At 39.3% G+C, this 13,333-nt stretch overlaps 1 protein-coding gene across 43 annotated transcripts in view; it reads left to right on the top strand.

The window, feature by feature from the left end:
- Nucleotides 1-13,333, top strand: part of LOC5573626 (Down syndrome cell adhesion molecule-like protein Dscam2) — a 302,956-nt gene that overhangs the window by 131,284 nt on the left and 158,339 nt on the right. The window contains exon 6 of one of the 43 annotated variants that reach the window (XM_021849857.1): nucleotides 7,091-7,214. The exons of the other annotated variants lie outside the window; for them this stretch is intronic. Coding sequence (XP_021705549.1) covers nucleotides 7,091-7,214 — 124 coding nt within the window. The remainder of the gene's footprint in view (nucleotides 1-7,090; nucleotides 7,215-13,333) is intronic. 43 annotated transcript variants of the gene reach the window in all.

The raw sequence follows: 13,333 nt of genomic DNA, 5'->3' as shown, positions 1-13,333 counted from the left end.
GCAAATGAATAGACCAATATAAAAACTATCACCACTAGGAGATAGAAAAGGATCCTCTCTTCATCGTAATATAGTCCAAGAACGTGTAAATTCATTCGTTTGCTCAGTAAAAATAAGCTACACACCTGGTTACCAATGGCTTTTAAGGCGAGATCAGGAATTATGCGAGAAATATACATTCAGTAGCAGTAATATTTGTCCTAATGGTATGGCAATCAGTCGCTACCAGCCCTGCTACTTGAGTTTCTACTCAAGAAAGAAAGATGATTCCTGATTTTTTGCCAGGAAAAGTTTATGGGATAATTGTTATCCTCGCAACAATTATCCCATAAACCTTCACATAAGTTTTTCCAAGAATTTCTCTCAAGTTTTCTTCAAAGATTTCACCAGGGAATACTGAAAAGGTGGATTTCTAAGTCTTCCAAGTATTCATCATCTAATTGTACAGTTGCTGCCAAGAATTACTTCAACATTTTGCTCAATTTGATTTGCTAGAAATTCTACCAGGAGTTTATATCCAGATACCGTTTTGTCTCAAATTGCAAATATGATTCATATTACAAACACTCGATTTTGAATATCGAATTTACGAGTAAATTTCTCAAACTTCTCTACAGGATAATTAATTAATTTACTGTACTGTCCAGAATAAAGTACACATCGGTCTTATAAAAATATATAGGGTCAGTGTTCCCTTAGTGGACAGTCCCCTGTAGTCGCACTAGTGGTTTTTTACGGCCGTTTTTCTATAAATCTTTTCAAAATATTTTTCGACATGAAGGTCAGGAGCTATTCATCTAAGTACCATTGATACACAGCTTGATTTAGTTAGAAAAATGATCGAAATAATTAGTTTTGCTTAAAATTTGAGCTCCCTTGCTCCTATAGTAAACCTATTGTTTCTATAGTAGCACTACTGAGAGAAATTATTTTTTATTATACGAAATAATTAATGAATTAAGAATTTTTTTTACATCAAACGAAAGCTTTTAATCCACACTTTGAAGAAAAAATATAAAAGCTTTGTAAAAATACGGTTTTGATTAGTATTTTGCCAACGCCGTGATGCTAGTGCTACTATAGGAACAGAAATTAGAAATAGTGCTACTGTAGGGACATGTATTCCTATAGTGGCACAAGTGATAATAAATACAAACATATGAAATTAATTAACTCATTACGCGTGGTAAAGATGGACAAATTATGAGTGAAATTATGAAAAAAATCCACGTGCTCGGCTGGAATTTGAACCCAGGACTCTTGTATGCTAGACGAGCGCTTTACCAACTAAGCTACCGAGCCACTTGGTAACCCAATAACTGAGTTGGTTACAAGTTTAGAATTCAAATCCCTACAGACCACGCGGACCCCTTTCATAACCAATATCCATCCATCTCATGTTATTACACACGCGGAAAGAGCGAGTGCGATTTATTTAGTGTTGAAACTGTTTGCCTATCGTACCTACATCGCTTCCACAACAACTGTATTGTGGAAGAGTAAAGATGTGGGAAGGCTATCAACGTGTCGTTCTCACTCAAGTGACGACACGACTACTACAGAGAGGCAATAACACTCTAATATAAATTGACGCTTATATTGAGCTGTTCGGTAATTCAATCCGCATGGTTATTAAATTATTCAACCCATTACGCGTGGTAAAGATGGACAAATTATGGGTGAGATTATGAAAAAAATCCACGTGCTCGACTGGAATTTGAACCCAAGACTCTTGTATGCTAGACGAGCGCTTTACCAACTAAGCTACCGAGCCGTAACTTAGCACACATTCACAATATTTTAAAAACTTCAAAGTAGGTATATAATTTTAACCAAGCATTGCAGACTTCGTGCTCAACTGACTTCGAAGCACGATCAAAGCAAGCGAAGAAAAACATCGCATCTGTATCGGTTCATGATCGGCAATGTTTCGTAAGTTGTATTAAGTCTGATAAATAGTAGCAGTAAACGAGAGCGATGAAAAAACCCATTTTCTCGCTTATTTACAAATTTGGGTATGTGTTTTTTCTTTATTGGTATGATAAACAATCCCTGAACATCCTATAGCAATAGTGACTCCAGGTTTGGAGCTTGTTTAGATGGGTTTAATCATGCACTGTTATCCCCCAGATATGATCAGAGCAGGAGCAGTCGACGATAAACGGACTCTCATGATGTGTTGCGGATCATGAATGTTACAGAGAGCGATAGGTGAGAGATACTCTTAATTTTCTCAAAATTCAATCAGGGGTGTGCTTCTGTGTGTAGCAAAGTTTAAACGTACAAAGGATTAGGGATTGCTTATCGACCTTGAATATTTTTTTAAGAATTGCTCAGAAATTACCTTTTCATGGAATTTTTCATGTGTTTCCAGGATTTTTTCTTTCAATCTTCGAGAAACTCTCTAAGAATTCCACCAGAAATTCCTCCAAAACTTCCTTCTTCTAAAAATTTCTCTGAGGATTCTTTCAATGAATTCTTCTGGGATTTTCTCAAACTCTTATGAGAAAGATCCCTTCAAAAACGGAAATGTTCACAGATTATTCCGGATTTTTCTTAAATTTCCGTTTTGAACTTTATCATGGAGTTTTGAAGTTTTCTATAGATTATTTAAATAATTTGTACAGGTATACCACAAAGTTTTTTTTGTCACGAAATCACGGTTGATACATAGGCAGCCTGCTAACCAAAGGCAATCCTCTCTAAATTACCTTACCCCTATACCTTCCCGCATGATGCAGGGGTGTACCCGGTCCACCGAGGCCAATTTTAAATGCAACAACAATTCCCCCACCTTTCACACATTGGCCTGCATTCTGACGTGACAGGCGCCGTTGTTGCCTGAAAATGGAAGATCACCAACACTTATACACTGAGGATGTCGGTTAGTTCAAGCAGTCATCTAGTTGATTCCTTGTGTAAGTTCAGTTGATCTGGCGATTCTCGTGGGAAGTTATTACGATTTTCTTATACTTCATATAACTATGTTAATATTTGGTTCACTGGAACGGAAAAAATGAGTGAACATGTGTTAGCAGGGTTTAAAAAGTAAGTTAGGTGTGTAACAAAATGTTTGCGTGTAGATTAGATTGATTGATTGATTTGACTTTATTAACGAGATTTTTAGCCCTGGGCTAGTTCATCTCGGGACCAACGGCTTTACTTCCCTTCCGAAGGAAGTCGTCACTATAACTTTTTACGTCATAAGTGACTATGTCGGGGATGGGATTCGATCCCAGGTCCTCGGCGTGAGAGGCGAGTGTTCTAACCACTACACCAGGTCCGTCCCCCAGATTAGAGATAGGTTCCCAAACTTTCAGGATACTTTTTAGGAATTGTCAGAAGCTCTCACAGGAATCCCTTCACTAGCAAGTCCTTAGTGCTGTACAAAAAACATGCGTACTGCGCGGAAATCTTATGTGCGTCTCCCATTATTTGCGAGTAACGCAAAGTAAGGTGCAGGAGATAATCGGTTTTTGTGCGAGTCAAATTAAAGTACATTCACTTCTCTTTCAATCTCTTTGAGTCAGCTGAAAAATGCACGCTAGAAAAATTTCAGGAAGATATGCTTCGAAATCGGACAAGCTTAATAAGTACTATGCAAAAACTTGTAGCTGTGGATCTGAACATATTTGGTGAAGTCAGAAACATAAGAGGGTAATAAATTAAGTAACAGTCACATATTATTGGTATGACTTCAAGTAGTTTTTTGACACGTGAACGAAACGCATAGAGTGAGAATAGTGGTTTCTGCGTTCGTGTACATACACGTTACATGTCACCAACACTACTTAAACATTGCTGGTGCAAAATATAAACAAAGATCAGCTGTTCCCAGCAAAATCAAACGGCAGTATTTTCCACCAGCAACTTTACGCATGTGTTCGTGACACCGCTCGGAGAGAGCTCAATGATACAATTCGATACCACACAATCTATCGCACAGTGCGAGTCAACACAGCCGCAGTGCAGTGCAGATAAATTACTCCAGCACGCCCGTTTTGAAATTAAGGTGTTGACTCGAAGCAGTGCGTGTAGCACCGAAAGAGATTTGAGTTACACCCTATCCCTGCCTGTAATTCCTCATGTATTTTCAGAAATTCTTCTTGGCGTTAACGTCCTCACTGGGACAGAACCGGCTTCTCAGCTTAGTGTTCTAAGAGTACGTCCACAGTTATTAACCGAGAGCTTTCTTTGCCTGAGTTGCCATTTTCGGATTTGTATATCGTGTGGCATGTACGAAGATACTCTATGCCCAGGGAAGTCATGGAAATTTCCATTACGAAAAGATCCTGGACCGACCGGGAATCGAACCCAGACACCTTCAGCATGGCTTTGCTTTGTGGCCGCGGACTCTAACCGCTCGGCTAAAAACTACCTCTAGCAGTTTTTTAAGAACTCTTAGGCAATTCTTCCAGGAATATCTTCAGAAATTCTATCAAAAGTTTATTTATCAATATCACCAGGCATCCGTTCAAATATTCCTAAGCTGGAAACTCATAACGAATCTTACGAGGATTTTTTGAGGGATTCTCGCGTAATTTCTCCAGAATTTCTTCCATGAATTTCATACCCACATAAGTAGTTTTTACCAGAAATTCTAGTGTTGTTTTCCGCATGGGTTGAATGCTTTCAGAGTATCCTTCGAAAAACCCTCCAGGAATTGTTTCTCAATAGTTTTAAAGGCTTCAAAAGATTCCTGCAGGTATGTCTAATGGAATTTCTCCGAGGATTATCTAAATGGATCTTTCTGAAATTTTCTCTCAATTTTTTATGAAATTGGTTCCTCCAGGAACGCTTTCTGCCAGTAGTATGTATGAATCGTGTTCAAAACTTTTCAGAAATTACTACTTCTGAACATTTGTAAGGATTCGAAAGTCTTTTTGAACAATTTGAAACATTTATAGTTATCAATGCATGATAGAACCGCTCGTTCTATGTTCCATCTCTTGGTTATACACCGCTGTAGAGGACTTCAATAGATCAAGGTTTGCATTTGTACATGAATTGAACATGTTGAACTGAAAGTTTTTGTAGACGATCTGAAAGTTTAGTATAAAGCAATGTATGATCAATTTTCACTCTGCTAAGCTTTCAAAATGTTTATTGGTCGTTGATCATGCGTATAGAATTATGAGTAACTTACGATCCATGACCATTGAACTATTGTTTTGTTACATTAAATCGCACCCTCAACACAGAAACCCTGTCTTCCAACATACAGGCTTCCCTCTTCATAGTCCGCAATTCTTAGCCTAACGTAACGACTTTTCAGAACCGATTGGAAGCAAGGCTCCCTCCTTCTCGACAACGGTAATCTCCATCATGATGGCACCGGTGAACGACAGTATCGCTTTGCTCTGTCAGGCTCAGGGTTATCCGACTCCGGTTTTCAGGTAATCGTTATTCTAGCAGGTTTCAGGCCCACCCTATCCCAACGATCAGGTGTTTTCTACTTCCAAATTTTGATTGATGCATTTCACCTTTCCCTAGAACCGATCGGTAGCAAATCGCCGTCGTTTTCTTCGGATTCGATGGCTTTCGTTAGGAGTTCCATCAACGGAACGGTAGCGTTACTGTGTCCGGCTCAGGCTTTCCCGGTTCCAATCTACAAGTAAGTCACGATAGGGACGGTTCGCACATAGGGTACCCTCGATTCCAACAATGCAGTTGAGAAATGTTCCGTGTCTGATGTATGAAATTATTTGTTAATACAGAACCGATCGGTAGTAAAGCTCCCTCGTTTGGGTCCAACGTTATGACGTATCTCGATACGGCGCTCAACACGAGTATAGCTCTGTTGTGTCAGGCCCAGGCTTATCCGGTTCCGGTTTTCAAGTAAGTTCCGATGATACAGTGATCCCTTCCCAATGATTCAGGCAATAGTTGAACCACGCTTTTGTAGTCTTACGTTTCTTGTGGGATTTGATCCGCAGAACCCATCGGCAGTAAAGCTCCTTCGTTTGCCACGAACTCGATGAACTACGTTGACACGGCTGTTGGAACTAGCGTAGCGTTGCTTTGTCAGGCACAGGCTTACCCGGTTGCGATTTTCAGGTAGATACTTCTGAACGTTTCACAAGAATATAAACCCTCCAAACTTCAGGTAATTTGATGTAGAGCAGAATGGTAATTAGTGGTCTTTCGCAGAGCCAATTGGATCAAAAGCTCCAGCTTTCAACAATGACGCAACTCAATATGCGGCCAATTGTGCAGAAGGAACGCACGTTACACTACTTTGTAACGCCCAGGCCTTTCCCGTGCCGATCTACAGGTATCCACGAAATTTAGCCCTATCCCAACTGTCAGGTCAACTATCGATCAAATAGTATAACTATGGTTGTACAAAAATGATCTCATTTATCATTGATTGTATTTGACGATCGTTCGAATCTACAGAACCGGTTGGTTTCAAAGCACCTTCGTTCAATAACGATGCGGCAGTGTTCGTCGTCAGCGTTGAACAGTCGAAGCAGTTGACTCTACTGTGCAACGCCCAAGCCTTTCCAGTTCCCGTGTATCGGTAATTGTTTTTTCTTTTAAATGTGCACGTAGGGTACTCGAATCTCTTAACTGATTGGTGATTTGATAGACTTGTAGGCAATTTGTTGTAATTTTTGAAATCCATTTTGTCCGTAGAACCTATCGGCTCCAAAGCTCCTACCTTTCCGTCGGATGAGAACAGTAGGTCTTACACTAAAGCGAGTGAAACCAGTCTAGCGTTGTTTTGTCAGGCACAGGCTTTCCCAGTTCCAATAATAAGGTGAGATGCAATTTGAATTTTCAAAGCGTGCTATGTGGTACAATCTATCTAGACTATTCAGGCAATTCGACTAGTTTCGATTCTAAGCCATTCGAACTGTACCTTTCAGAACCCATCGGTTCTAAGCCGCCGACCTTTCCGTCCGATGCTAGAAGCATTACGTACGTGAAACAGAGCAACACAAGTTTGGCGCTGTTTTGTCAGGCTCAGGCTTTCCCAGTTCCCATCACAAGGTACCCGCTGAACTCCCTTCATTCTTGGCATAATTTTCTGTATGTATATTCATGATAGTTATTATAACAATTGTATGGTTGAATCAATCTTCAGAACCTATCGGATCAAAGCCGCCAACCTTTTCGAACGATGCCCGAAGTAGCACTTACATCAAACCTAGCAATCACAGCTTGGCTCTGTTCTGTCAGGCACAGGCGTTCCCAGTTCCTATTACTAGGTAAATATCATCAACTGGGAAGTACAGAACCAGAACTCTTCCCCAACATTCAGGTTTTTTGGTTTCACACTATTACATTTGTTGACTCACACAATTCCGCTTCCTTCTTCTTCAGAACCAATCGGTTCCAAAGCTCCGACCTTCAGTTTTGATTACAAAACACTGTCGTTCGTGAAGCCGAGTAACACCACTTTGGCGCTGTTCTGTCAGGCGCAGGCTTTCCCAGTTCCTATCACCAGGTAATTCAGGGACCCTCATCACACTCATTCTCAACATTCAGGCACAGTTTAGAACTTACTTGAGCAGAAACTTACCTAAAAACAATGTTGACGATCTTCCCCACAGAACCCATTGGATCGAAAGCTCCCACGTTTAACTTTGATTCGAAAACGTTCACCTTCGTGAAACCTAACAACGCCACTTTGGCGCTGTTCTGTCAAGCTCAGGCGTTTCCGGTTCCGATCACAAGGTATTCCTATATTCGATTGACTTCTTTCATAATCATCCCTTCATTCAGGCTTTTTGTTCAGCTTAAAATTTTGTAAGACTCATACCAAATTGAAAATGTGAAAACATTTTCGTTCTAGAACCTATTGGGTCGAAAGCTCCCACGTTTCCGTCCGACTCGAGTACCAGTTCGTTCAAGAAGGCTAGTAATTCGACGTTTGCTTTGCTTTGTCAAGCGCAGGGCTTTCCGGTGCCCATAACCAGGTACAACAGACTATAATGAGTGACAAATAGATAATTTATTTTACATGATTTTGAATGTGTTTTATAAAGGTGTAAATTATTCTGTCGTAGTTAACTAATGAGGTGCTCGTGGAATCTATTCATAAGTCTCTTAAGTAAATAATTCAGAATTTTTAAAAGAATGAAATCATGAAGTAGTACATGACGAAATTTACTCTGTAATTCTTAGAAAATCTTTTCAAAAGTTTGTAAACAATCATAGAATCTGAAGAAATTTACGTAAACATATTAAATGAAATTCTCACACGAATTTATGAAGGATTTGGAGATATTCTCAAAAGAATAGTTTGAAGAATCTTCAAACTATATTTGTAGACATTTCTGGAAGAATCCTTTTGAGAATGATCGATGAAACTTTCAAAGAAACTGAAAACGTTCTGGCACAAATATATGGAAAAATTCCCTCAAAATTCACTGGAAGAGCCTATAGAGAAATTCTTGAAGGGATATTCTTCTTCTTGGGAAGCTGTTGTGAGCATTTCTATAAGTATTAATAAGTCTAGGAATGAACCCTAGAGGCACATCTAAGAGGAACTTCTGGTAGTATTGCAGGATAATGTTTCGGTAGAATCCTAGGAGAAACCCAAAAGCACCAAGACCAGGATACCTTATTAGAAGAATGACATTTCTCCAATATGTTATTCTGGGCTTTTTCAACGCATTTCTTGAATAAATTGACCTTGTAACCAGGCCCGGATTTGAGGGGGTGCCAAGGGGGCAAATGCACCGCCCCCCCCCCATGAAGGGGCCCCCACGAGAAATCAAAATTAAGACCAAAAATCATTTTGAAATACCTTACAATACTTTCTCTTTAGACATTTGGACATATAATTCTAAAGTCAAAGACAACTTTCCAAAATTTTAGTTATTTTTTTTCATTGCCTAATCTCACAGTATGGTTTGGTAAATTGTTATCCTCCAATATATTACGAAAAAATCATAGCCAAAATCTTCGAAATTTTTCTCTAGTTAGTTCTCAAAATATATTTGAAAGTGGTAAGTTGACGGGGTTGGTGGTCTGATGGCTACCGCTTCTGCTTCGTATGCAGAAGGTCTTGGGTTCAATCCCAGGCCCGTCCCTTTCCTCGTACTTTGTAGTTGTATATCTCTCACTTGCTTCTATCTTCCATTCTAAATATATCACACTCAAACTATTCGTTCATAGCAAACGCTAGAACCAGAGACGGACAAGAAACCGTTTCCCTAACGCTTCCTACTTCCACGCGCACGCCTTTCTTACGCCTAATACATAGGCAGTCTGCTAACCACAAAAGCAAACCTCTCTGCCATGCCTTTCCCCCAATCCATACACTCCCGCATGAACTGACGTGGATGCAGTGGAATATACGGTCTACGTGGGAGTCAGTTCAATGCATCATCAATTCCTCCCCCTTCCCCTCATTGGTCTGCATTCTGACGTGGCAGGTGCCATTGTTGCCTAAAAATAGAAGATCACCAGCACTTATACACTGAGGATGCCTGTTAGTCCCAAGCAGTCATTCGGTTGGTTCCTTGTTTAAGTGCAGCTGATCTGGCGATACTGGAGTGCATCCACGGGCGGCCAATCAAGCTCAAGCTCAAGCTCAAGCTCAAGTTAGTTCTCAAAATATATTTGAATTGAAAAAGCGCTTAACGTTTTTGCAGGGTCTTAAAAAATAGGCAAAACCTCTAAAGCACTGCTCAATTTAAAGAGTTTATCTGCTTCCTATCAGCACTTTAAACCAGAGTCTATGAATGGAGAGTTGCGCGAAGAGACTTCTTTGAATGGTTGTTCTTCTTCGTCTTCGAAAATAGCCCCTATCTGTTTTGCTGGTCTGCTCGATAGGTAGACGGTTTGACAGTTCGATAGGTAGATTTGGTTTCACTCTTCGCGCAACTCTCCATTCATCGACTCTGCTTTAAACTTATTTGCAATTATGTCAGAAACATAAAAAGTAAGCGATTTTTTTTTGTGATTATTTTTAAATGCTTTTCTATTTTGTATTCCGTAGTTGAAGCTTTCTTTGAATTCAGTAAAGGCTTAGAGTAAACTTTGAATATAATTAAAAGAATATACAGTATTGCCATGAATAAAGTACATGAAGGCCGATTTTTATACAAAATTGGTCAAGTTTAGGGAACTGTATAACAGCTTCTAGCAAACCGATTGACCTGAAATTTGAACTACATATCATATATAACCCTTTTTTGTGGCTTTTTTCGGTCAAACGTAGTGAAAGCGGGATAGTTATTTAACTTCCAATGTTTCGGCTCGTAATTGAAGCCTTCATCAGGGAGGTTATATGTAAACATGCCTGATGAAGGCTCCAACCACGAGCCGAAACGTTGGAAGTTAAATAACTATCCCGCTTTCACTACGTTTGACAAAAAAGCCACAAAAGAGGGTTTTATAAGCAATTCAAACCGGTCGTATCAAACAACTCATATATAACTTGAAATTTGATTTATTAGAAACTAATCGAATTCTATTCAAGAGTTTGGAAGCTAATAAAAAAAACTGTTCTGAGAAAAAAGCCAACATTTTCATATTAGAATATTTTCGAAATGTGAATATTGAGAAAAAGACATGCTTCTGAAAATTTGTTCCCTTCTTCTTCTTCTTCTTTCTGGCATTACGTCCCCACTGGGACAAAGCCTGCTTCTCAGCTTAGTGTTCTTATGAGCACTTCCACAGTTATTAACTGAGAGCTTACTATGCCAATGACCATTTTTGCATGCGTATATCGTGTGGCAGGTACGAAGATACTCTATGCCCTGGGAAGTCGAGAAAATTTCCAACCCGAAAAGATCCTCGACTGGTGGGATTCGAACCCACGACCCTCAGCTTGGTCTTGCTGAATAGCTGCGCGTTTACCGCTACGGCTATCTGGGCCCCACATGAAATGCAAATGTTCCCTTATGAAATGCAAAACTTTGTAGCAAGTAAACTAAGTATCAAAATTTGGACATTTCTATCAAAATGAGTGGATTTTAGGAACTTAGATACTTTCGCTAGAATTTGATGATTCATTTACAAATCTAATTTGAAGTTTTTGCTGTTCAATTTTCAGGTCAATCGGCCTTGTGCCCTGAATTATTGCCAGTACTGCAAATACTTTGTGTTTTTTTTTTTTCAGATAATGGAAACTTGTACTAAATAGAATAAAAAACCTGACTTAATCCACCGATGGTGAGACTGAACCCTTCTTACATTTCCATACAGGTATGAGATAATTATTATTCATCATTCATTTGGAACCTTGTACCATTACAGTGGGGATTCGCTCGTTGGGGTTCCGCTACATGGAATGACTCGATGGTTGGATGTTCGCTGGTTGGAAAATATTCCAACTAAAAGCACTCAAATGTCAACAGAAAATGTCAAACTGACTTTGACGTCTGAGAATCGTCGCTTTGAAGTCTCCATATATAGAACAAATGCGTATGTATATGTGCGTTTTGTGGCGATTTGCTGTCCAGATGCGTTTGTGTGGAGCATTTTCACCAGCTGTCAGTCTTTCCTACTAACGGGTCGGATTCGCTAGATGGAAGGCAGTCGTGTTCCAACCAGCGAATCCCCGGTGTATAACCAAACTTTAGGATGTTGTGACTATGTTCTATCTGCCCTAATAGTTTAATGGTTTGCGAAAAAGTCCAGGAAACTGCACGTCAAAAGGCGGATATCGAACTTTATTAGTTTTCATACGCTTATTATCATAGTTTAAGAGGGTCTATAAACCCATGTTGCCATCCTGTAAAATAATATCGAAAAATGAAAAATTGATGTCCTAAAATGATTTTGCCAGCGATTTTTTTAAGATTTATGTGCAAGTTTAAATTAAAAATAGGGGAATTTTAGAGATTTTTGAAAAAAAAGATTTTTATCTCTGTAATTTATAATTCGAATGCAATATGGTTGTGAATGATATCCGAGCTCTCAATCGACGAAAAAAGAGCTTCAATTGGATTAAAAATAGCTGAGAAATTGATCAAAATGTAAAAAAAATGAATATTTCAGAGAAATTTTTTTTCCAGTACTTTAGAAAATTCTTCCAATGATATCTCTGAAACTAGTAATCCGATTTCAATGAAAATTTGAAGGCTTATGATTGAATGTCAGAGCTTTCATTAGCCGATAAAAGAACTTAAATCGGTTCAAAAATGGCTGAGATATCGATCAAAATGCAGACAGTTGAAAATATTAGAATATGCTTTTTCTAGTACTTCACGATACTGTTTGAATCATAACTCTGTAACGAAATGTCCGATCGCAATGAAATTCAATAGCGTTCTATGGGAATGTTGTAGCTTTCTTTTAGAGCTAAAAGTGTTTAAATCGGTTGACAAACGGCTGAGATAATTGAGTGACATTTTTTGTAACACACACACACACATACACACACATACGCACACACATACACACACGCATACACACACACATACACACACACGGACATGTGCTCAGTTCGTCGAGTTCTATCGATTGGTATATGAGACTTGGCCCTCCGGGCCTCGGATCAAAAGTCGGTTTTTCAAGCGATCTTTATACCCTTCTTATGGTTGTAAGAAGGGTAAAAAGCTTTAGAGAAAACGGCTTTGAAGATTTTTAGCTCTTTTTCACTGTATTCAAATTATTAAGTCAAAAAACGAGCCCGTCTCCTAAGAATTATTATATTTTTCCCTTTGGACGGAAAAATTACCTCAAAGCACTATTGGAAAGCTTAGAATATTCTTTTTTTTTTTTCAATGTATGTAGCTCACAAACGAAAATGTTAGTTACACTACTTTGAATATAGGACCCTCATATGTTTGGATCGATCATCTCGTTAAAAACTCGAATTCAATACGTTAGTTCGTGAAATACCAAAACGTGAAGATTTTTTTTTACAAAGGGCCCCCTTCATGAGATCTGACCTGGGCCCCCCGAAGCCCAAATACGGCACTGCTTGTACCTTGATGGCTACAGCGTGGCGTCATGCCATTGCCGGGTTTATTGTAGAGCTCGAGCTTCGTCGGTCTTGGGCGATTCTTTTCCTGTTGCTCTGAACGTTTAGGGTCGTCCGATTCCCTTCCACTGCGCACAGCCAGCGTATTTGTGGTCTTCCACGAAGTCGTTTACCTTTACCTGATTCCCTACCAAATATAATTTTCACAATTATTTCTTTCAACACTCGCACTAAGCCCACTGAAGTCTTCCGTATTTCACACGCTTAATGATATTCACATCTTTCTACACTTGATACAACTCGTGATTCATGTGTCTGCGCCACAAACCATTTTCGGTGTTTTCGAGCGTAAAGTGCTGCGGAAAATACTCCGTGTCCACGCTTCGTGCTCGTAGAATGTCACAGGACCGGACGGATCAAGGTTTTATAAATTGACGCAAATTT

Source organism: Aedes aegypti, chromosome 3 (genome assembly GCF_002204515.2).
Source record: "Aedes aegypti strain LVP_AGWG chromosome 3, AaegL5.0 Primary Assembly, whole genome shotgun sequence".
NCBI classification, from domain to species: Eukaryota; Metazoa; Arthropoda; class Insecta; order Diptera; family Culicidae; genus Aedes; species Aedes aegypti.
This window is presented reverse-complemented; position numbering and strand designations above follow the sequence as displayed.